The following is a 25,393-nucleotide window of genomic DNA, read 5'->3' as shown; positions in this document are numbered from 1 at the left end:
CTCCCCACACAGCTCCAGAAGCTCGGGCATGATCTGTAGCACCGGAGCCACAACCACATCAATGCACGAACCCTCAGAGGCAGATAACGGTGATCCGACCCCAGCACGAGGAGAGAAACGTCCATGAAGCCCATCTCCATTCTCGTCCTCAAGGTTGACATCAGGCACAATCAGGGGGTGCTGCATAGGAGCAGTTTGCAACACAGGTGACACCTGCGAGAGCCCACTCAGAACAGCCTCAGCTCGCTCAAGAAAGTTCCCCATCTGAAGCATCCAACCTTTCATGGAGTCAACGACATCGCGCAGAGGTTGAACCATTTCCTCGAGTCGAAAGGAAGCCATGTTGAGGAGCTCAGAGCGCAGCAGCTCCGCTTGTCCCTCCATTGCGGACCGCAACGACACATCTGCCATGGCCACAGAGGCAACAGGAGCAGAAACAATGGATGCCCAAGAATCACGACGACACGTCTTGGGAAGGATTGGGGCTTCTATCTGGGCCTGGCAAGGAGCTGGAGCTTCACGATGCTCGGCGACGGGGCAGGTCAAAGGCGATGCGGCAAGACTTGCCAACAAGCTGAGCGGACGCCACGCGTTGCGACATCCGCGCGCGCGGTGGCCATTCTCAAGGCACCGAGAGCACCTAAACGGGTGTCTGCAATCCGCTGCACGATGCCCATGAAAAAGGCATCTACAACATCGACCATGAAGCCAAGCCGGAAGGGGGCGAGGAGCCACTGCAGGAGCCGGCGGCGTTGAATGACGCGGGCCTCGCCGCGGCAACACCTTCTGCCAACCCCCACAAGCCTCTGTCTCATGCACCACGCACGACCGAGCGGGCTGAACCGAGCATTTGGCAGCCGATGTTGGTGTTCGCGGGACTAGCTCTTCATCGTCCTCGTCTTCATCTTCATCTTCAGCGGCGAGGGAGCTCCAGCCTTGCAAAGAGTATCAAAATTGCCTTGCAGATTGGCTGCTTGTGCATATCTGTTGTCCTGGAAAGGCATTCAATTTTTTTAAAAGGTGATTATATAGTATTAAAAAACTTGAAGATGTTACAGGAGCTAATTCATTTTGTTATCAGAATAATTAATCCTAATTGATATTCTACTTAACCCAGCGAAATGCATACTTGGGAAATCAATCATCAAGGTCAAGCTAAATTTGTTAAATTGTATATTGTTAGGATATAGGAGTCTGTTAATATTGTACTTATCTCCTGTAACCAACTGTATCTTGTGTCCTAGTTGCACCCTATAAATACATCCTGAGACCATCAGGTTTGGTGCACCGATCCAATTTCTTTCTCTCTCGTTTCACATGGTATCAGGCCTACCCGCTTGATCGCATCATGGGCTCCCCTACGGCTTCTGCTTCTTCTTCCTCTGCCCTAACCACGCTCTCCCTCCCCGCCGCCTTCAATGGGCCGCCGGCCTCTGCTGTTCCTCCTCCCTCCGCTAGCCTTATCACCGCCAAGCTCACCACATCCAATTTTCTCCTCTGGAAGGCTCAAGTTCTTCCCCCTCTGCGCATAGCTGGCGCCACGGGCTACATCGATGGCATGCTCCCAGCTCCCTCCAAGCTTCTGGACCCCAATGACAAGGGGGTGCGTGCTCCCAATCCGGAGTATGCCACCTGGTTTTGCCAGGATCAGATCGCTCTCAGCTACCTCATCGCGTTTATCTCCGATGAGGTGCTGCAGCAAGTGCATCAGCTGGAGACTTCTCGGGCCATCTAGTCTCATGTCGAGGAGATGTACACCACCCACTGCCGCGCCAGCATCGTCCAGATCAAGCTGGACATGGCGGTCTTCAGGAAAGGAACTCTTTCCATGGCGGATTATTTCACCAAGATCCGCGCCAACGCCGATCAGCTGGCAGTTGTCGGCCGCCCCATGCGTGAGGAGGACATCATCACCACTGTCATCACCGGCCTCGACAGCGACTACGAGCCCCTCATCACCGCGTACACCACCCGCCCCGAGGGCATGTCTCTTGGTGAGTTTTCCTCCCATGCGATCTCCTTCGAACGGCGCCGCGAGTACAACGCTGCTCATCTTCATCTTCACCATGGCGGCTCCTCCGTCAACTACGTCGTCCGGGACTCCAACGGCAACACCAACAACAACTCCAATCGGGGCAAGGGCAACTACCATGGCAAGGGCCACGGTAACTCTAGAGATCGCGGCGGCTACAACAACAACTCTCGCGGTGGCGATCGCGGGAACCGCGGTGGTGGCGGCATGCGCCAACAAGGCGACTTTGGTGGAAACCGTGGCGGTGATCGTGGTGACTACGGCGACCGCGGCGATAACCGCGTCCAGTGCCAGCTCTGCCGTGGCCCTGGGCATTACGCCTGGGAGTGCGGCCAACGCTACAATCATGCGTTCCAACCGCAACAGTCCAAGATGGCCGGGCTTGCCGCTGCTTCTCCCCCTTCCATCTTAGGTGATCCTGCTTGGTTCACTGACACCGGCGCCACGGACCACATCACCGGCGATCTGGATCGCCTCACCGTCCGGGAGAAGTACCCAGGAAGAGATCGCATCCACACAGCTGACGGATCAGGTTTGCACATAGCTCATCGTGGTCATGCAATTCTTCCTACTCCTTTTGCAAATCTCAAACTTCGCAATATTTTGCATGTTCCTAATGCTGACAAGAACCTTCTTTCTGTCAATCGTCTTGCCATTGATAATCATGCTTATCTAAAGTATTACCCTACTCATTTTCTCATGAAGGATTTGATCACCAAGAGGGTTCTGCTTCAAGGCAGATGTGAGAATGGGCTATACCCCATTCAGTCGTCATCTCATCATGCCCTATCTTCGGTTCGGCTGTCAGCTGAAGATTGGCACGCCAGGCTTGGCCACCCATCCACTCAAGTCGTTCAGCATGTTTTATCATCCAATAAACTAGCCTCCTCTAGTCGGTCTATGACCCATGTGTGTAATGCATGTCAACAAGGCAAAGCACACCAGCTTCCCTTTCCTAGATCCTCGAGTGTTTCTTCTTCTCCATTAGAACTTATTTTTTCGGATGTGTGGGGACCTGCCAAAACTTCTTCTGGTGGGTTCCAGTACTATGTTTCATTTATCGATGATTATAGTAAATTTATGTGGATCTACCTTCTCAAGAGAAAATGTGATGTGTTTGATGTTTTTCGTGACTTCCTTGCTCATGTTGAACGCCTTCTATCTTGCAAGATTTTATGTTTCTTGCCCACACACACACCAGCAAAATGGTTCGGCCGAAAGGAAGCACCTTCATATTGTTGACATGGGTTTCTCTTTACTTTCCCATGCGTCCATGCCATTTCGGTTTTGGGATGAGGCCTATCTCTCGGCGTGCTATCTTATCAATAGACTCCCTAGTCGTGTCATTGGCAATCTTAGTCCTATGGAAAACCTATTCCACACCAAACCGGACTACATGTCACTTCACACGTTTGGTTGTGCTTGCTGGCCCAATATGCGTCCCTACAACACGCACAAACTTGCCTTTCGATCCCAACAGTGTGTGTTTGTTGGCTATAGCATTCATCACAAAGGATATAAATGTCTTCACCTACCCATGGCTCGTGTCTATATCTCTAGAGATGTCACGTTTGATGAAAAAGTTTTTCCTTTTGCCAGCCCTTCTACCTCTCCCATACCACCTCGCGTTGCAGAACAAACCATCCTTTTATTTCCGCATGACCACATGAACTATGGTATATCTGCTTTGTCTACTAACTTGGATGCAGGATCCCCTTCGGCGCAGACGATCCCAGGTGCGGCAGGCGATCCCGCGTCCGAGGAAGATCTGGGCATAGGATCCGGAGTGGATCCGGCCTCGGATCACGCGCCCTCTCCGGACAGCAGCCCGCTAGGCGATCGCGGGGCGCCATTGGCCCACATGGCGCCCCCTGGCGGCCTGGTCGCCCCATCGCCCGCCCCGTCCCCCTCAGTGGCGGGGCCCGCCACTGGCCCGCTCCCTGCCGCCTTCAACCCGCCACAGGCAGGCGCCCACGTGCCCGCTCGCCAGCCGGTGGGCCAGTCCTGTTCCGCGTCAGGCGCGCCCGCATCGCCTGGTCCCTCCTCGGGATCGCCGCGGGATTCCCCTGCTGCGTCTGCTGGCGACACGGGATCCCAGGAGGATCCGATTCCATCTGCTGCTTGCTGGCGACATGGGATCCCAGGCGGCTCTGATTCCCTCCACAGCTCCCGCCTCTGGATCTTCTGCGCCCGGGGCTGCTGCACCGCCTGCACATATGATGGTGACACGCACACGCGATCATACTCGCAAGGTTGCGTAACCTACGGACAACACCATTAATTATGACCCGTCCAAACGTGCTTTTCTAGTCTGCCGGGAATCCCGTGATCATCGTGAAGCCATGGCATCTCCAGCTTGGCGTGCCGCTATGCAGTTTGAGCTTGATGCACTTCGTCACAATGGCACGTGGACTTTAGTTCCACCACCACCTCATGTCCATGTCATTGACTGCAAATGGGTTTTTAAAATCAAGTACAAAGCTGATGGCACTGTTGATCGTCACAAGGCACGTCTTGTTGCCAAAGGGTTTAAACAATGCTATGGTCTCGACTATGATGATACGTTCAGCCCAGTTGTCAAACCAGTCACTGTTCGTCTGGTTCTTTCCATTGCTGTCTCACGCGGTTGGTGTCTGCGCCAGTTGGATGTTCAGAATGCTTTCCTTCATGAAGTTCTTCAGGAACAGGTATATATGCGGCAACCTCCTGGATTTGTGGATCCTAATGCTCCTCGGTCTCTATGCAAACTGCGAAAAGCTATATATGGACTCAAACAGGCACCTAGAGCCTGGTACTCTAGGCTAAGCTCTCGACTGCTTCAGCTTGGTTTTGTGGCATCTAAAGCAGACACTTCCTTGTTTATCTTTCATCGTGGCAGTGTCATCATGTTCATGCTTGTCTACGTGGATGACATTATTGTGGCCAGCTCCTCGCCTACTGCAACGACCAAATTGCTTGCTGATCTCCATGCCACATTTGCTCTCAAGGATCTTGGTCCCTTGCACTTTTTCCTTGGAGTTGAGGTGAGATCGTCGCCACAGGGGATTATGCTTTCTCAACAGAAGTACATTGGCGACATTCTTCATCGTGCTAACATGCAAAATTGTAAGGTTTCCACTACTCCCATGTCCTCCAGTGAAAAGATCAACAAGGATAGTGGGGTACCTCTCTCTCAGGATGACAACACTAAATACCGTAGCCTGGTTGGCGCCCTTCAGTATCTGACGCTGACTAGGCCAGATATTTCCTTTGCTGTGAATCGTGTTTGTCAGTTCCTCCATGCACCAACGGCTGCACATCTTTCAGTCACTAAACGGATCTTGAGGCATTTGAAGTACACCCGTGGCATGAGTCTGTCCATCCGCAAGTCTCCGTCAATGGTGTTAAGTTGCTTCTCTGACGCAGACTGGACTGGGTGCAGTGACGGTCGCAGGTCTACAGGAGGGTTTGCTGTTTTTCTTGGTCCCAATCTTGTCTCTTGGAGCTCCAGAAAGCAGGCCGCCGTCTCACGATCCAGCACGGAGTTTGAGTACAAGGCCATTGCCAATGGTACAGCTGAGATAATCTGGGTACAGTCAGTTCTTGGAGAGCTTGGAGTCTTTATGCCACGTCCTCCAATATTGTGGTGTGATAACCTGGGTGCCACTTATCTGCCTGCTAACCCAGTGTTTCGCGTCAGGACAAAACATATTGAGGTGGATTTCCATTTTGTTCGTGAAAGAGTTGCAGCCAAAGCATTGGATGGTAGGTTCATCTCTTCCAAAGAACAAGTCGCGGACATCTTCACCAAACCATTAGCTGAGACGCCTTTTGTCTCAAACAGATACAATCTGAATCTTCGTGCAGGAAGTTCAAGTTGAGGGGGATGTTAAACTGTATATTGTTAGGATATAGGAGTCTGTTAATATTGTACTTATCTCCTGTAACAAACTGTATCTTGTGCCCTAGTTGCACCCTATAAATACATCCTGAGGCCACCAGGTTTGGTGCGCCGATCCAATCTCTGTCTCTCTCGTTTCACAAAATTAACCAAAGTCAATCAACCTCCATGGTCAATGAGGCACGCTTGTGTCAGGACGACGTCGGATTCTAAACACTAGTCGTTCTTTTGGGTCGTGGAGGGGCGTTTTGGCTCCCGCGCGGACGAACAGTAACGCGAATAATATAATAATAAATGTTCTCAAAAAATTCTGAATTTTTTTGTGGATGTTCGTGTTAGTGTCGCGCAAGCATGCTCAACAATTTTCATGCGAATCGGAGCATCAGTGTTTCGTCGGTGAAATAAAAAATTAGGTGACATTTTGGGGTTCTATTTTTTTTTTCACAGGCCAAAATGCTTAACCTTTTTGCCTCAAAATTTGCAAGTAGCATTTGGATGTGACTAAAAACACATAAAAAATTTGTCTAGTTTTTTCCTTGTCATTTCAAAAATTATTTATGGGCCCGGGGGCCGAATTGAATTTCTGCGTGTTATTCTGCTATGCTTGCTTTGTTTTTTGTGTGGTTTCCTATAGTTGTTTCCTATTGTTTTGTGTTGTCATACTTTCAATCGATACTATGCGTCTGATTACGGGCGCCCAAAATTGGTTTCTTGACAATGCCCAGCTCAGCGCCTTTTCCGCTCTTAACTCTTTCTTGTAATGAACATGTTATTTCTGTTGAGTAACAAATGGAACGAGGAGTATTCGATGTCATCTTTCTAGTCGTCCTGCCGGCCGCCACCGGTGAAACTGCTGTCTTTCGGCCAGCATTGCTGACGTGCAACCTCACTACCTCACACTGTCCAAACTGCCTCCTCTATCAGCTCACCACCATCTCATGTATCAGGTGAAAAACATGGCTTATAATACACACACTTGTGCTACAACAAAAAACAAGTGTCAAAATATTTGTTCAGAAGTCGACCGCGCATGGTTCCATCTGCCATTGGAAATCTTGGTTGATCTAGGTGTGCTCTGAGCATAGGAAATATACGTATTTTTTACGATATTGCTCTGCGTACGATGTGAACTACGTACGATTTTCGTACGATGTGATCACACTCGTCCCTGGGATTGAATGAACGGCTGGTGATGACTGTCGTACGGAAATCGTATAAAATGTGTCGTACGTGTAGCAGGACTCTATTTTTTTAATAGAATCGCTAAACATAGGCGCCAAAAATGCATACTCGTTTCACTTATCCAGAGAAAGAATTACTGCACTTAAGTGAAGGAAAGTTATATCCTCGATGCATGTGATACAGCACTATGAGCATATTCTCAGCTATCTCAATGTTGTAAGTGGCGCGGGGGGGGGGGGGGGGGGGGGGGTTACGGGTGTAAATCGCTTGAAAATGACGTTCCAAGCGCGGCCAAGAAAGAATAAGTATCATACTAAAAAAAGCTTGAACCTACTTTGCCTTCTACATACTGCACTTGGATCTGCCGGCGGTGATAGACCAGATATGTGACATGCACTTACGTTCATAATTGTACAATTCAAAACTGTGGTGGTCATTATAGCGGTTCCTTCAGATCCTAGAAAACGTCCGGAAAAACCGGCTACTGAACTACCGAGCAAGGGTTAAACAAGCACAAGCTGAGATCCTTGCAGTAACTAAAATTAATGTATGACACCAACCAAAAAATTACTCAAGTGAAAGGCAGAATGGCTCCCTCAGGCCTAAACGTGGACCGAAAGTGGGCTGCAATTTAATTGCGCCAGCCGGGTCTTGAACTCAAGATCTCTTGGCTTCGATATCATGTAGAAGTGCATGCTCTAGCCAATGCAACCAAAAGACCGATCTGATGAAAGAGACTAGGCAGCACATTATACGTCAACACTCTCCCTCACGTGTGGCTCCCTCTAGCCTAAACGTGGACCGAAAGTGGGCTGCAATTTAATTGCGCCAGCCGGGTCTTGAACTCAAGACCTCTTGGCTCCGATACCATGTAGAAGTGCACGCTCTAGCCAATGCAACCAAAAGACCGATGTGAGGAAGAGGGCCGGACATTATACTCCAACAAAAACCATCACAGTTGCGTTCGGAATCACGGAGAAAAAACCCATCAGCCCATGCATATCATTGAACAAATAACACTGGACGCGCGCTTAAAATGTTTGACGCTCGACCCACTCGACAGAGTCCTAGAAAAAAGATGGTCCACAGTATTTTCGTAGGGTACAATAGTAAGATATCTCTTCAATATTTTTTGCTAGGCGTCTTCTTAACTATCTGAATAAAGTGTTGTTGTGTCATGTGAAAAACATGGCTAATTACACTCTTGTGCTACATGAAAAACATGGTATGAAATTGTTCAGGAGTGGGCATCAATGGTCCCATCTACTATTGGAAAGCATGCTTGATCTGGATATGCTATAACGACGTATTTCTTCCATAGTGTTGCAATATAAGCTTCTGAATGCAAGGAAACGCTGAAAAATCAAGTTCCCAATGAAACTGTACGGCTCGGGTAATTATCTGAGAATAAAACTAGCTGAGTGGCCCACTTAAGTATTCATCCTTGTAACAATGTGAGTTTGATGTGCCAAACATAAAGGACGTTTTTTTATGGAATTCCTAAACGTAGTTGCCATAAGTATATGTTTTCCTATAGATCAACTAAATGTTCAGAGAAAGAATACTACACGACTCGAGTGAAGAAAAATCATTTCGGTGATGCTTGTGGTAGTGCCATATGAGCATTTTCTCAGTTATGTGTCGAAGTTTGAAAAATTTGAACTACAGGTAGTTCATCTTCAGCACATCTCGAAGAAGAATAAGCAAGCTACCGATCATGGTATTTCTGTTAAATGTTAATGTTCCGGTTGGGAAAGAAACCTACACTTGACAAAAGGAACCGCTTCTTTTATCAATGTCTTATGTAGTGCAATTACTACTACTCCAGTCCGTTTCAAAAAAAAACTACTACTCCAGTCACCTTAGATTACTGAAGACATCTGTCATGTACAGCAAGTGATTGTTACCTTTCTAGCTTGAAATAGATCGAGAATAATAATAAAATACACATTCTTATCAAAAACACATCACACATATTTCAAAGTCATCTCAAAGCTTGTTTCATCCCAGCACTTACCTTGTGCCGAACGTGGCGCCTTTGGGTTCGCAAATGCCACCTTGTATGGGACAGCAATCTACTTGGGCTGTTACAGAAGTGATTTGTTTTACTCTTGGGGATATGAAAATTGTGTTTTTCAGATTATTGCAATCGAATTGCAATTAACTTATCATGCACAGAAGTTGAGAAATTACAGTATACACTTGCCTGTAAGGGGTCTCCTGGAAATAATGCAGATTGATGAGAAATCTTATCTTCCCTCTGGTTGATCAACTGAAGCTTCGCCCTTGCAGGCCTATTATTGATCATCGTTCTTGAACTCTGAAAATTGGTTTTGCAATGAGATCGTCTTCATTCAGGATGGTGGCTTACACAGAGGAAAAACTGAAAATACAACTAGCTAAGTGACAGAGCGGATTTGGTCAGGCTTACTTGTCTATCCTAGGAGAGGAACAAAAAATATCAAATCGCCCACCGTGGGGCTCGAACCCACGACCACAAGGTTAAGAGCCTTGCGCTCTACCAACTGAGCTAGACGGGCACTCTTGTTTTGGGGATAAGTTTAAAAACATTTGGATCTGATATGTTTTGGCGTCTTCGCTGCGAACACCTCCGTCTCCGAGGCAGCATCTCGAGTCATACAACACCAGTTCTCCATGTCCACGAGTCATACAACACCAATTCTCCATGTCCAACTTGCAGTTTCCTTTTTCGTTCGTTCATCCACGATGCTTGTCTTCTTATTTTTCATTTTCCCTTTTTGCCATCACATCGCGCTCGTGTCCGACCAACGCTAAGGAAAAATAGAAAAGAACCAAAATACTGTGCAAGAACTGAGCTCATATGTGCATTGCACATACCCCATCACACTGAATCATCGTCTTTACCTAACAAGCCAAACAAGCGAGTGAGAAGACATTCCCCAGAGTCACCAAGAATTAGGCTAACCAGTAACCATAATAGTCTCTGGTAGTGCTCATCTCAAACTCAAAGCCCTACAAAATTTTACAGAAATTATACACAAGCTCGATCCAAGAAGGAAGGAAGCCATGGCTGTATGTACAAAAGGGGCCAGACATGGTCAAATGCTATAGGGGACTACAGAGCTACAAGACCGTGTTGCGCAGAGTTTGCTACAAAAGCCTAGACGCTATCTCCTGAAGCAGAGCACTCTTCTGCGAGGCTGAGATGGTACCGCTGTTCTCGGCGTTCTCCAGGATGTCAGCCATTATGGACGCGGCGTGGCTTATAGGCTCTTCGGAGACTCTCTTCAGCATGAAGGCCTTCAGCAAAGAAACACATGTGTAAGCAGGGGAGGAAGAAAGAAAGCACGGTTAAACGTGTGCAAACAGGGGAGAGACGAAACCTGGGCGTGATGAGAAACTTCTATGGTGCATGGCTCCTGAGACCATGGCTCTCCATCGACTTGGATGGGCATCGGAGTAGTGATCTCAATCTTTATATGATGCCCTTGAGCCAACCTTTGCGCGCGAGAAAGCCCTACCTAGAGCAAGATTATCATATCAATACACAGTCCACACTGAATATATATATATTACAAAAAAAAAACTGGAGTCTATAAGAACCTGCAGCCTTCCAAGATGCAGCATTCCTGTGAAGCTAACTACTTCCAGCGTCTTGTCATGCATGGATTGAGGTTGGAAAGTGTCGGAGACACTATCCTCATTCTTCCACAGGTCAACCCCTCCCATGTAGCTCCGGATGTTGGCCACAAGGATACCTTCGGCATCCTGCAATAGGAGAAATGTGACAAGGAACAGGATGTAGGATAAATCTTTTTCTTCCAATTTTGGGACAGCTAACCACACTTGCCACGTAGTGGGCATTGTCTAAACGGGATACGCTTCTACATAACTCCATCCAAAAGGGATACCAGATATGCCAAATTACTCCCTCTGTATCGAAATATAAGATGTTCTCTGACACTATCAGTGTCAAAAAGCGTCTTGCATTTTCATACGGAGTTAGTAATTTTTAGAACATGAACAATCAAATAGCAGCAACCATCTTAACAGATCAGGTTCATCACTGTTGCATAAACTTGGTCTTGCAGATATGCCAATGTAATGTTGTGTGCTCACTAAGACACATACAAGAGAAAAGGTAAGAAAATGCGATCCACTTTTACCTGAGGAATTTCAATGTTAGATCCATCTATCTCAAGCTTGACTTCCCAAGGAAAATAATAGAACATGTTATCCATGATATTCTTTGCGCCTTCTTTTGCATAAAGCACTTTATTCATGAACTGCAGAGAAACTAAATCATATTGCTGTGACAAAAACAGATATGCAGCTGTATATACAGAACGATGCAGAACAGGGAGATAGCAAGTTGCAAGCATGGAATCTGCAAATAAAATTATTATTTATGGATCAATGCAAGAAACCTTAAGAGTGAGCAATTGAGAAAAAGAAAAGGAGAACAAACTATCCAGAATGTGCAAATTTCCACAAAGTACCCAAGAAATTAGAAAAGGAAAATTCTAAATTACATGACTCATCCATCAACTATTTTCATTCAACAAATTTAAACTAAATCACTACATTAAGCATTTCTTTAAAGATCTAGCTGCCACATGGCATGGTCAGTGCATCGATAATTAACAAATCTGCCAGGTTGAACACTTGTCCTAACACTTCTAATAGGACCAGATGCCGCATGCCCAATGCCAATACATCGCCTAAAGATCCCCAAGTGAGTAGCAAAGCCACATTGGCTCAACAAAATCATCAGTGCCATTTCAAAATTAATTATTTCTTTTCAGGCTAGAACATTACACTAACAGTTTGTATGCTATCATTAGCAGCTGGACACACTAATTTTTTACAAATCGAAAACGTTTTGATAAATAGACAAATATCGCTTGTCTTGCACTCTTGTGATTTATAGAGAAGCATAAAAACCTATAGGATCAAAGAAATTCAACACTCTAAAACATGCAAGTTCGCCATGGACGATCGATGTAGTTTTCTATACCATAAGTACCCTTACAATGGGAACCTGAAAAAATTACATGTTGCTTTCATTGCCCCACAACTAGCCATTCGGTTACTTTTGGAAGGGGAAAATGAAAATGTATCATGGTGTAACGTTTCCACATGTCTGATTCTGCGCAACTGTGCAACCAAGCAAGAACACCAACAAGTTTACTTATAATTAAAGGGAAAATGCCTTCCGTTGTGCACATAAGCGGGCGGGGAGCAAGCAAGGGTTACCTGGCTATAAAACCGTTCAGGGTTTTCCTCCCTCAGGTTGTGGATATCTAGAGCAACCTTTGCATCACAACCAACCCCTGAAAAAGTATCAATATTAAGTACTAAGGTATCTATAATGCAAGAACCATACAGGGATGCATTTTGAGAAGAAGATGGATGAACATACCAAAGTAGTTGTTCATAAATTTTGGTGAAGACATGAGCTTCCCTTGATTGTCCTTTATAGTGATCTTCCATCTGTCCAGAACAGTAACTGCCGCATGCTCGACATCTTTCAAAACTGAGAATAAACCTCCCCGTTTTTCAACAACACCAAGACCACCACCCCAAGACAAAACCCTCGCAAGATCGTTGCCAGTACCAGCTGGAAGGATGGCTACGGGAGGTGGCGCTTCAAACTTTTGTTTCTCAATGGCATCCAAAACCCAACCAGCCGTGCCATCACCACCACAAACAAGAATTTTGAAGTGAGGTACCTTCCGAAACAAAGATAAACCAACTTCTGGTCCTTGATGCTTGCCCAACTCAAATACCTACGAAAGAGTTAGCACTTAGCACCCCAAATGTGAACTCTAGTTTTATTACTCCCACCAATCCATATTAATTGTCGCTTGTACTAAATCAGCGACATTTAATATGGATCGGAGGGAGTATAAATAAATGGGCCAAATCCATAAGATTGAAATGATTAAGAATTCCCAGACGGAGCATTAATTGAATTCTACGTAAGGAATTTGCAATCATGCACTAGAAATCATAACAGTATAGCAAGTGACACATAGCATTAAGTTTTGAACAAAATAAGCTGGGACAGGATTATCCATGCTATGGCACAGAGCATACGCCCTTCAGAGATACTATACACAAGTTATGTGAATGAAAGTTTATATACAGTATGCTAGAAATAAATCAAATAAGCAGCATTGATGTGAGCAAATGAAGAAAGATGAACACATTATTTAAAGCTGGTAAAAGCTTAAAGGCAACAACTAATTGCTACACCAACCTGTAAAGGATTAAGAAGGATCTGCAGGCGCTGTCTCAGTGAATCGCCACTCTGGGCACCACTTCTCTTGTTAATGAAAACTAGCAATGGCCTAGAATCAGAAGGCACGTCCACAATTTCATATTTTTGATTATTCTGGGCATGGGACATCTCATGTTGGCCATTTGGCCTGCTAGTAGCAGTATCCGCTATGAACTGTTTGTCTTTTTCTGATTCAGTGCTTTGATGCACTTCATGAAGTTTACCATTGACATGATCATCTCTCTTAGCAGTGTTGTTTGATCCTTCTGAGTCTCCGTCAGTATCAGATTGTGGCTCAGCAGTCCCAGGGCTCTCTGGCTGAGAAGAACCAATGTTCTTTTTGTACCTTTTGCTACGAATCCTAATCGTCTCCCGCACAGTGGAAGCCAATTCATTAGCCCCACTTGTGATAGAACTGAAAAGTCCTGTTGCACCTGTCCTATGAAGCTCCTTGACACACAGAGGTGATAGTATCAGCCGTTTCAATGGGCCTAAGTCACAGACATCACCAGTTTCCTTGGCTAAGTTGTTGTGGCAATCAACATGCACTATCCGTTGACACCACATACAGTACCAAATTGGAGACCCTCCGAGAAAAGCTCCACTGCAAGATTCATCACAGTAGCAACAGAATGAGTCTTCTTCAGAGCGATCAGCTGTGTCAATCCACTGGACAGCCCACTGGTGAATGACATGGTCAAGGCCAACCATAGAAACGCATTTGCAATCTTTGTGTGCATTCCCTGAGCAACTAGGATGTGCAGTGGCACCACAAATATCACACTGATGGATAGTCCCCCCCAAATACTGTGGCGGTGAAACAGACTTCAAGCATACACAGCATTTCAGACCTTTACTGCGAGAGCCAGGTTCTTTCCTCCAGATGTGGGAAGCGGCAGGGACCTTGTCTTTCAGTTTCTTGTACTTCTTTGCCCTTGCTCTGATAGCTTTCATCAAGCTCAAGCTGATATTTTTGTTCAACTGATTGATGGTATAATAAATTGTCACGCCACCTACCAATGCAAAGATGACAGTGGCAGCTACGACAGACCAATACTCTGACAGGTAGGCCGAAATGTCACTCCAGCTAGGAAGCGCCATCCTGTGCATTTCTGCAATGTGGTAGCATGGCAGTTAATTGGATAAATACATTTTCGATGGAAACTGATGTATGTATGGTGCTATCAACAAGTTTTCTGGCTGGCCTCTAGCGATGTGCAAAGATAACTAGTCCATACCTATGCAAAAGTTGGTATCTACTCCCTCTGTCCCATAATATAAGACGTTTTTTTGACACAAACACCGTGTGTAGTCAAAAATCGTCTTATATTATGGACAGAGGGAGTAGCAAATAAATATACCACTCAATTATCATGTGTGGGCCATGACTACTTGTTATTGTTACTGCCAGTGTCATTCCTCTATACTGCAAGAGATACAATGAGAGTATGGACCACGATATTTAGTACCGCCTGGTGTTCCTAGCCAAGTGGAAATGCCAAAAACTATTGCCTATGTTTTGAAATAAAACCCATGGTGACATTTGGTACTTGACAATGCGTTCTATTTCCGCGGAAGAATCTGTTCCAGGAACCCTTGATCAAAACGACACACAGCACACAGGTAGGCCTAGGATCCCGCCCGCCCACTGCTGATAACTCGCCCAATCCCCCACGCACGAACCAGCACCCCACACCACACCCTAGAAGTTCATCCTCCCTCCCTGACGGCCCTAGAAACAAGACACGAAACAACCAACCAAACCCTGACGGGCCTAGAAACAAGTGACACCACCTCACCTCAGGCAGCCCTCGCCGGAACCCTAAGCCCCCCGACCGTCCCGTCGCCATGAACCCCCGAAATGTTTCCTTCTCGTGCTAATTGGGGAAAACCCGTACAGGGAGGGAGAGATACCTCGCGGGGCCGCGGACGGGCGGCTCGTCGGGGGAAGGGAGCGCGAGACCGGGATCGCGGCTTCGTCGTCCTCCTCCTCCTCTTCTTCTTCTTCCCCAGCACCTCCTCCTCGCTCACATTGCGTCGGCGCGCCCCCGCGATTCCGATTCCGACATCTCCTCCGCCTGCTGCTCCTCCCGCTCCTCCTGCCTTTCCCCTCCGGTTTGATGCTGCAGAAAGGGACCAAAAGCCGCGGAGCCTGTCATAATACGGGTCAGAAAAAGGTTAACAGGGATATTTAATGCGTATTAGTGAGTTGATCACGACACTTTGTGGAGTTCGGGTGCCGCGGGCCACGTCCGCCCGCGCGATCTGCGCCGTTGGCGGGGCGACGGACGGGGGGGATCGGGTGATCTCGGGGCGAGCTTTCCCTCGGGAGTGTGATTCATTGGCTGATTATTAGTTTAGCGGTGTGGTATGGGCGGTCTGTTGGGCCCACCTGCAGCGGGCGGTGCGCCCTGGCCGAGAAGCTTCGTGAGTAAGCGAAGGCTTTCGCTGCTGTTGGTGCGTGCTACGCGCACCCCAGGCGCGATGTCGGTGGGCGCAGTGTTGGGGTCACTGGCCAGCGGGCCCACAGTTTGTACTTTCTAGTCCAGAAAAAAAAACAGTTTAAGAGCATGGTTTGTTTATATAAAGAAAATAGTGCGATTGTTGTGGTACTTCCCTCTTTCAGGAGGCTTATAATGATCCGTTGCGCCATTTGACGCAGAGACTAACTGCAACGTGAAGGTCAAGTGAACTATTTGAACATAATAAAATTGAAGTGAAACTAACTATTTGAAGCGTTGGAAGTGATTACATTCATAATGCATCTCTATTTTCCTTCGCAGTGATTATTGCTCATAGGTTTCACTTTGATGACATGGGACAATAGCCCTTAAGCGAACTTTGAAACTTTAACCAAGAAGGATAAGCAACGTCATCCGCAACATATCTAACAGAATGTTGGAAGGTAAGTGAATTGGCGCCGAGAGACCGACTGAAAGCCAGAAATTAAGTAAACTATTTGAAATATAAAATAAAAGTTAAGTGAGCTATTTGAAGATACCAACTAACTAACAATAATCAAAAAAACCTATGGGCAACGATCATTGTCAAGGCAAATACAGGAAAGTAAGTTGCTCTTGTGAAACTATTAGAGAATTTAGGGTCGAGCACAACCCCACGTCACTCGACTCTAGCCAGATAGTGTGTACTACGATGCCTGCCCGGCGTTTCAACACGGCTGACCCAGAAGTTAAGTGCACGTCACTCGACTTTAGCCGGATGGTGTGTGCTGCGATGTCTGCCCGACGTTTCAACACATCCGACCCAGAAGTTAAGTGCACGTCACCCGACTCTAGCCGGATGTTGTGTGTTGGTATGTCTGCCCGACCTTTCAACACGGTCGAGTATCCACGGGAGTCATTATCAGGTGTAAGCTCGATGCTCACCCTGACCTCATTCAGATTGATATTTCCGCCTAGCGTTTCTAGCATATCTACGAACGCATGTCCTACTTTTCGACGCCGCTTAGCCGGCCCGGTAGGTGTGTTCTATTTTGTACATCGTGGGATCTAGCCGACTCGGCTTGTAGTTGTTCCACGACTCTCTATTGGTTGGCATGTGTTTGTGAGACACGTTGGCGTCTGGTGTCATCGTTGTTCAGTCGTTTCTCTGTTATTTCGGCACAAGTAAGCCATGGTCCCCCGATCCATCTATATATACCACCCCCACTAGTATGCCCTAATCAAGCTACGCGCTCTTCCGGGCCTCACGAGATAAGCTATTAGCAAGAGTAATCAGTTGAGCCTGGAAACTAATCAATCAAGAGATAGAGACATGGAGGAGGCAATTGCAAATGTCGAGCGCCTGTGTAAGATGGTCCACGATGCCGCGCTCCGCTCGACACCGAGGAATGCCTACGAATGGTACTGGCGGCTGGCACGACCAGATGTGCCTTGGACGCCAACTTCGTCCCCTGGTTCGAGCAGGCTATCGCTAGGGTGTTCAACAAGTTCGCCACCGTCATGAATCTGGCAGAGGACCTCGCTACACGGCTACAACCCACACGCCCAGCATCAGCATTACCAGCCTCCCTCGAAGGCCTTGACAGTGACGACCTCCTTCACGACGAGCAAGAATTAAGATTGAGAATGTTGATATGTCTCTAATGTACCTATATTTTTTTAAATGTTATTACATTATCACTTTTGTATGCTTTCTATATCATTTTATATTATTTTTCTCGACTAACCTATTAATTTAGTGCCAGTGTCAGTTCCTATTTTCTGTATATTATTTATTTCACAGAAAATCCATACATGCGAAGGTCCAAACACAAAGAAACTTTTTGACGTTTTTTTCTAGAACATAAATGACCCTGGAAGTTTTGGGAGGTGGCCAGAAGAGGGGGCCACAAGCCAGGGGGTGCGCCCTGGGGGTAGGGTGCGCCACCCAGGCTTGTGGGCCCCCTGCTGCTTCGTTTGCCTTAATTCCTGGCCTATAAATACACATCTATTCCAAAACCCTCGGAGCGAGACCCGAAACAATTTTTATCGCCGTTGCAAGCCTTTGTTCTAAAGCGATCCCATGCGAAGCCCTGTTCTGGCACTGCCGGAGGGGGGGGGTCATTGGGGAGGTCATCATCATCAACCTTGCTGCCTCCATGATGATGATGTGTGTAGTTCTTTCAGGACCTACGGGTCCATAGTAGTAGCTCTCTCTCTCTCTCTCTCTCTCTCTCTCTCTCTCTCGATCTTCAATACAATGATCTATTGATGTCCATCAATTGACGTGGCTAATCAACGGGCTATGGAGATGCCCATCAATTAATGTCAATAGGAGTAGGGATTGCCATGCACCGGATGCACTAGAGCTATAAATGTATGAAAGCTCATCAAAAGAAATTAAGTGGGTGCGCATCCAACTTGCTTGCTCACGAAGACCTAGGGCATTTTGAGGAAGCCCGTCATTGGAATATACAAGCCAAGTTCTATAATGAAAAATTCCCACTAGTATATGAAAGTGACAACATAAGAGACTCTCTATCATGAAGATCATGGTGCTACTTTGAAGCACAAGTGTGGAAAAAGGATAGTAACATTGTCCCTTCTTTCTTTTTCTCTCATTTTTTTTCTTTTTTCTCTTTTTTTTTTATTTTGGTGGGCTTCTTTGGCCTTCTTTTTTATTTGGGCTTTTTTGTCCTCTTTTATTTTTCATAAAGTCCGGAGTCTCATCCGGACTTGTGGGGGAATCATAGTCTCCATCATCCTTTCCTCACTTGGGACAATGCTCTAATAATGGAGATCATCACACTTCTATTTATTTACAACTCAAGAATTACAACTCAATGCTTAGAACAAAATATGACTCTATGTGAATGCCTCCGGCGGTGTACCGGGATATGCAATGAATCAAGAGCGACATGTATGAAAGAATTATAAAGGTGGCTTTGTCACAAATACGATGTCAACTACATGATCATGCAAAAGCAATATGACATTGATGGAGCGTGCCATAATAAACGGAACGGTGGAAAGTTGCATGGCAATATATCTCGGAATGGCTATGGAAATGCCATAATAGGTAGGTATGGTGGCTGTTTTGAGGAAGATATAAGGATGTTTATGTGTGATAGAGCGTATCGTATCATGGGGTTTGGATGCACCGGCGAAGTTTGCACCAACTCTTAAGGTGAGAAAGGGCAATGCACAGTACCGTAGAGGCTAGCAAATTGTGGAAGGGTAAGAGTGCGTATAATCCATGGACTCACATTAGTCATAAAGAACTCATATACTTATTGCAAAAGTTTGTTAGCCCTCGAAGCAAAGTACTACTACACATGCTCCTAGGGAATGGTTGGTAGGAGTTAACCATCGCGCGATCCCGACCTCCACTCATAAGGAAGGCAATCAAAGAACACCCCATGCTTCAAATTTGTCACTCAACGTTCACCATACGAGCATGCTACGGGACTTGCCAACTTTAACACAAGTATTTCTCAATTTCGTAATTACCCAACTAGCATGGCTCTAACATTACCACCTTTATATCTCAAAACAATTATCAAGTATCAATTTTATCATAGTATTCAATGCACTCTATATGATAATTTTTATTATACCTATCTTGGATGGGGAAATTTTGTTTTTGCCACTCTAGATTTCACCAATTTTGCTTATGCCACTCTAAAATTTGACATCTCGCTTTCGCCACTCTTATTTTTGACAATGTATCGCAAATGCCACTCTGTCAGGTCAAACCACGTTTTGACCAAACAGAGTAGGTAAAAGACCATTTTGCCCCTGGTTTTCTGTTTCGCTTTTGCCACAGCAGTTTTCGTAATTCTGACATTTTGCTAATATCCGACAAGAACAACAGATCCATTGGTTCAGCTGAGTTCATCTGCTAATAAGAAAAGAAAATTATAAACTAATTAAGCAGCCACGCATCCATATATTCATACATCTCTGATTCATTACACTTTCACACACATCATCAGGAGTGCAAGGTACACCACATACGTATGCTAATACGCATCTCCCTCTCTCCAATTCAGCAGACTTGAACACAAATCAACGTCAAGCACGCACTAAGCCCAACACATAGCATGCATCTCCGATTCACCATGTGTAGATCAAGTAGGAAGCAACCTAGATGGGGAGTGGAGCTACCGCATCTAGGACATACGGGAGCGCTGATTGGAGGCAGTGCCATGGACGCACGGGAGTACGTCGCAGCCATGGAGAAGAGCAGCAGGAGATGGACGACGAGGCGTACCCATGCAGTCGGTGCTGATGACGAGGCGGAGCTCCAGAAGCGCACAGCCGGCGTTGGAGACGAGATAGAGGCGCGCAGGCCCATGGGCTCCCAGATCCCGGGTGAGCAGGGGCTGCGTCTCCATCCCGGATGAGAGGAGGTAGGGGAGGTGGGTTGTTGCCGTCGCTTGGGCACGAGGAGAGCGGCGCAGTGCGAGGAGGCAGGCCCCGACGGTGGGGCTCCTCCACAAGGAGCACAACTGGCGGCTAGGAATCGCGCTCGACCAGGCGACAGTTGCGGCAGGAGCCACGCCGACCGGCAGGGGCGGAGCGCCGCGCGTCCGGCTGGAGGCAGCTGGCTGCTATGGTGCGCGGGTAAGAAGACTTGAGATGACGACGTGGTGGCCAGATTTTGGTGGCGGCGCCGGTGATTGGGTGCGGGTGTGTGCTGCGGGTAGGTTAGCTTAGGACGAGTATGTGTATAGATTAGGGCCCGGGTCACTAGCAAAGTGGACCCACAAGTCAGTAGGGGCAACTTATGTCATTTTTGCAAAAACTGGCAGGTTTTTTCCTGGTTAACTGGGTAGAAGAAACGGTCAACTCATGGAAGTGTAACAGAATGGCATTTGTGATATATTGTCAAAAACTAAGAGCGGTAAAAGTGAGATGTCAAATTTTAGAGTGGCATAAGCAAAATTGGCAAAACCTAGAGTGGCAAAACCAAAATTTTCCCGTCTTGGATGCCCATCATATTAGGACTAATTTTATAACCAAAGCAAATACCATGTTGTTCTAAAAGACTCTCAAAATAATATAAGTGAAGCATGAGAGATCAATAATTTCTACAAAATAAAACCATCGCGGTGCTCTAAAAAGATAAAAGTGAAGCACTAGAGCAAAATTGTCTAGCTCAAAAGATATAAGTGAAGCACATAGAGTATTCTAATAAATTCCGATTCATGTGTGTCTCTCCAAAAGGTGTGTACAGCAAGGATGATTGTAATAAACTAAAAAGCAAAGACTCAAATCATACAAGACGCTCCAAGCAAAACACATATCATGTGGTGAATAAAAATATAGCCTCAAGTAAAGTTACCGATGGACAAAGACGAAAGAGGGGATGCCTTCCGGGGCATCCCCAAGCTTAGGCTTTTGGTTGTCCTTGAATTTTACCTTGGGGTGCCTTGGGCATCCCCAAGCTTAGGCTCTTTCCACTCCTTATTCCATAATCCTTCAAATCTTTACCCAAAACTTGAAAACTTCACAACACAAAACTCAACAGAAAATCTCATGAGCTCCGTCAGTGCAAGAAAGCAAAGCACCACTTTGAGGTACTGTAATGAACTCATTCTTTATTTATATTGGTGTTAAACCTACTGTGTTCCAACTTCTCTATGGTTCATACCCCCCGATACTAGCCATAGATTCATCAAAATAAGCAAACAACACACGAAAACAGAATCTGTCAAAAACAGAACAGTCTGTAGTAGTCTGTAACTTTCGAATACTTATGGAACCCTAAAAATCCTACCAAAATAGGAAGTCAATTTGTCTTTTAATCTTCTGGAAAAAGAATCAACTGAAAAGCACGTTTCTGTGATTTATTAAAATTATTCTCGTGCGTGCAAAAGTTTCTGTTTTTCAGCAAGATCAAATTAACTTTCACCCAAGATGATCCCTATAGGTTCTACTTGGCACAAACACTAATTAAAACATAAAACCACATCTAAACAGAGGCTACATGAATTATTTATTGAATAACAGAAAGGAAAAATATTGGGTTGTCTCCCAACAAGCGCTTTTCTTTAAAGCCTTTTAGCTAGGCATTGATAATTTTAATGATGCTCACATGAAAGACAAGAATTGAAGTGCAAAGAGAGCATCATAAAACACGTGACAAACACATCTAAGTCTAATATACTTCCTATGCATAGGCATATTATAAGCAAACAAATTTGCAAGGCAAGCAAAAACTAGCATATGCAAGGAAGAAAAAGAGACCATAACAATCTCAACATGACGAGAGGTAATTTAGTAAGATAAAAATTTCTACGACCATATTTTCCTCTCTCATAATAATTACATGTAGGATCATAGGCAAATTCAACAAAATAGCTATCACATAACATATTCTCAACACGATCCACATGCATGTGAAGTTGACACTCTTCCAAAATAGTGGGATTATCATTAACTAAAGTCATGACCTCTCCAAACCCACTTTTATCAAAAATACCATAAGATTGAACATTCTCCAAATATGTGGGATCTAAAGTTGACACTCTTCCAAACCCACTTTTAATATTATTGCAAACACTATTATCAATCTCATATTCATCATGGGGCTTAAATAAATTTTCAAGATCATAAGAAGAGTCACCCCAATCATGATCATTGCAACAAGTAGTATACATAGCAAAACTAGCATCCCCAAGCTTAGGGTTTTGGATATTATTAGCACAATTGACATCAAGAGAATTTAAAATAAAATCATTGCAATCATGCTTTTTATTCAAGGAGCTATCGAGTATGGGTGCAAGAGCAACGATCTCATGTTTAACATAAGGAACTATAGCAAATTCATCTTCATAAATATTGGCATCATGGCCACAAGAATAGCAAGCATCATGTTCATCAAGGGATATTTCAATCAAATCATCGGAATCAGTATCTATAGATTCATGCATATCATTATTTTCTTCCAAAGCAACAGTCATTCTCTCAATTAATTCTTTGACATAGACATTATGAGCATAGTTTTCATAGCAATATTTAAGTCTGTCAAAATTTTCAGATTCGTAGAGAGTAATATCATACTTTTCAATCAAAGAAGCAACTTCATAAGCACCCTTAAAAGCAACAAATTCTTCAATTTGTTCGATATCATAGTAACTATAAACACCTTTTCCATAAGAATATAAGATTTCATTATCATTAAACTCACATAGGTAGGGGAGGTGTTTTTTAGGGTTCTTAGAGCAACAAGTAAAATCATAAATTTCACAAAGATTCCAAGCATAGCATAGCAAACTATTTATTTGATACCATAAGGGCTTCCCCTTTTCAGACAAACGATGACGCACAAAATAAGCATGCTCATCTAAAGATTTCCCATCAACTAGGCTAGTTGGGGTTTCAGCACGAGCGCATATAGATCGAAGATGATCCAAGTAGAATACTTTAAGTGGATCCATAACAATAGATTTTTAGCAAGCAAAGATGCAAGCACATATACACATGGAGACACAAGCAAACATAAGATCGAACGAAAGAAGGGGCGAATAAAACGGCAAGGGTGAAGTGGGGGAGAGGAAAACGAGAGGCAAATGGCAAATAATGTAATGCAAGGGATAAGAGTTTGTGATGGGTACTTGGTATGTCTTGACTTGTGCGTAGACCTCCCCGGCAACGGCGCCAGAAATCCTTCTTGCTACCTCTTGAGCACTGCGTTGGTTTTCCCATGAAGAGGAAAGGGTGATGCATCAAAGTAGCGTAAGTATTTCCCTCAGTTTTTGAGAACCAAGGTATCAATCCAGTAGGAGGCTACACGCAAATTCCTCGTACCTACACAAACAAATAAGAACCTTGCAACCAACGCAATAAAGGGGTTGTCAATCCCTTCACGGCCACTTGCGAAAATGAAATCTGATAGAGATAATAATAAGATAAAATATTTTTGGTATTTTTATGATATAGATTGAAAAGTAAAGATTGCAAAATAAAATAGATCAGAAACTCATATGATGGAAAATAGACCCGGGGCCATAGGTTTCACTAGTGGCTTCTCTCAAGATAGCATAAGTATTACGGTGGGTGAACAAATTACTGTCGAGCAATTGATAGAAAAGTGCATAGTTATGAGAATATCTAGTCATGATCATGTATATAGGCATCACGTCCGCGACAAGTAGATCGAAATGATTCTGCATCTACTACTATTACTCCACACATCGACCGCTATCCAGCATGCATCTAGAGTATTAAGTTCATAAGAATGGAGTAACACATTAGGCAAGATGACATGATGTAGAGGGATATACTCAAGCAATATGATATAAACCCCATCTTTTTATCCTCGATGGCAACAATACAATACGTGCCTTGCTGCCCCTGCTGTCACTGGGAAAGGACACCGCAAGATTGAACCCAAAGCTAAGCACTTCTCCCATTGCAAGACAGATCAATCTAGTAGGCCAAACCAAACTGATAATTCGAAGAGAGTTGCAAAGATAACCAATCATACATAAAAGAATTCAGAGGAGATTCAAATATTGTTCATAGATAATCTTGATCATAAACCCACAATTCATCGGATCTCGACAAACACACCGCAAAAAGAATTACATCGAATAGATCTCCAAGAAGATCGAGGAGAACTTTGTATTGAGATCCAAAGAGAGAGAACAAGCCATCTAGCTAATAACTATAGACCCGAAGGTCTGTGGTAAACTACTCACACTTCATCGGAGAGGCTATGGTGTTGATGTAGAAGCCCTCCGTGATTGATTCCCCCTTCGGCGAAGCACCGGAAAAGGCCCCAAGATGGGATCTCATGGGTAAAGAAGGTTGCAGCGGTGGAAATAGGGTTTCGTGGTGCTTCTGGATGTTTTCATGGTATATGAGTATATATAGGCGAAGGAAGTCGGTCAGGGGAGCCACGAGGGGCCCACGAGGGTGGGGGCGGGCCTACCCCCCTGGGCGCGCCCTCCTACCTCGTGGCCGCCTCGTTAGTTCCTTGACGTCCACTCCAAGTCTCCTGGATTGCGTTTGTTCCAAATATAACTCCCCCGAAGGTTTCATTCCGTTGGATATTCCTTTTCTGCGAAACACTGAAATAGGCAAAAAAACAGCAATTTGGGCTGGGCCTTCGGTTAGTAGGTTAGTCCCAAAAATAATATAAAAGTGCATAGTAAAGCCCATTAAACATCCAAAATAGGTAATATAATAGCATGGAACAATCAAAAATTATAGATACGTTGGAGACGTATCACATCCAACCATAAAAGCGCATGACAACCTTTGCTTCCCTCTGCGAAGGGCCTATTTTTACTTTTACCTTCTACCCTTATACAAGAGTCATGGTGATCTTCACCTTTCCTATTGACACTTTATCCTTTGGCAAGCACTATGTGTTGGAAAGATCCTGATATATATATCCACTTGGATGTAGGTTTTCATAAATTATTATTGTTGACATTACCCTTGAGGTAAAAGGTTGGGAGGCTAAACTATAAGCCCCTATCTTTCTCTATGTCCATTTGAAACTTCAAACCCATAAGTATCGCGTGAGTGTTAGCAATTGTGAAAGACTAAATGATTGTTGAGTATGTGGACTTGCTGAA

General features: G+C 45.1%; 1 protein-coding gene and 1 non-coding gene across 3 annotated transcripts; both read right to left on the bottom strand.

The window, feature by feature from the left end:
• Nucleotides 1-9,561: 9,561 nt before the first annotated feature.
• TRNAK-CUU (transfer RNA lysine (anticodon CUU)) lies at nucleotides 9,562-9,634 on the bottom strand. The gene has a single exon. It is a non-coding gene; the product is annotated as a tRNA-Lys (tRNA).
• A 323-nt stretch (nucleotides 9,635-9,957) lies between these two features.
• On the bottom strand, nucleotides 9,958-15,716 carry LOC123110637 (diacylglycerol kinase 1). 2 transcript variants are annotated; one of them, XM_044531199.1, is made up of 9 exons: nucleotides 15,582-15,716; nucleotides 15,274-15,511; nucleotides 13,339-14,471; nucleotides 12,499-12,865; nucleotides 12,333-12,409; nucleotides 11,243-11,362; nucleotides 10,680-10,844; nucleotides 10,460-10,597; nucleotides 9,958-10,376 (listed from the first exon to the last, which is right to left on the bottom strand). In XM_044531199.1, exons 1-9 carry the CDS (start codon nucleotides 15,699-15,701, stop codon nucleotides 10,227-10,229), a joined length of 2,508 nt encoding a protein of 835 aa, XP_044387134.1. In that variant the 5' UTR covers nucleotides 15,702-15,716; the 3' UTR covers nucleotides 9,958-10,226. The 2 variants fall into 2 exon arrangements, with proteins under 2 accessions (XP_044387134.1, XP_044387135.1); XM_044531200.1 differs by lacking the exons at nucleotides 9,958-10,376; nucleotides 10,460-10,597; nucleotides 10,680-10,844 and having other exon boundaries at nucleotides 11,317-11,463.
• Nucleotides 15,717-25,393: the final 9,677 nt, after the last annotated feature.

The sequence above is a fragment of the Triticum aestivum genome, chromosome 5B (genome assembly GCF_018294505.1).
Source record: "Triticum aestivum cultivar Chinese Spring chromosome 5B, IWGSC CS RefSeq v2.1, whole genome shotgun sequence".
NCBI lineage: Eukaryota > Viridiplantae > Streptophyta > Magnoliopsida > Poales > Poaceae > Triticum > Triticum aestivum.
The sequence above is the reverse complement of the archived record's forward strand: the minus strand, read 5'-3'. Positions and strand labels throughout refer to the sequence as shown.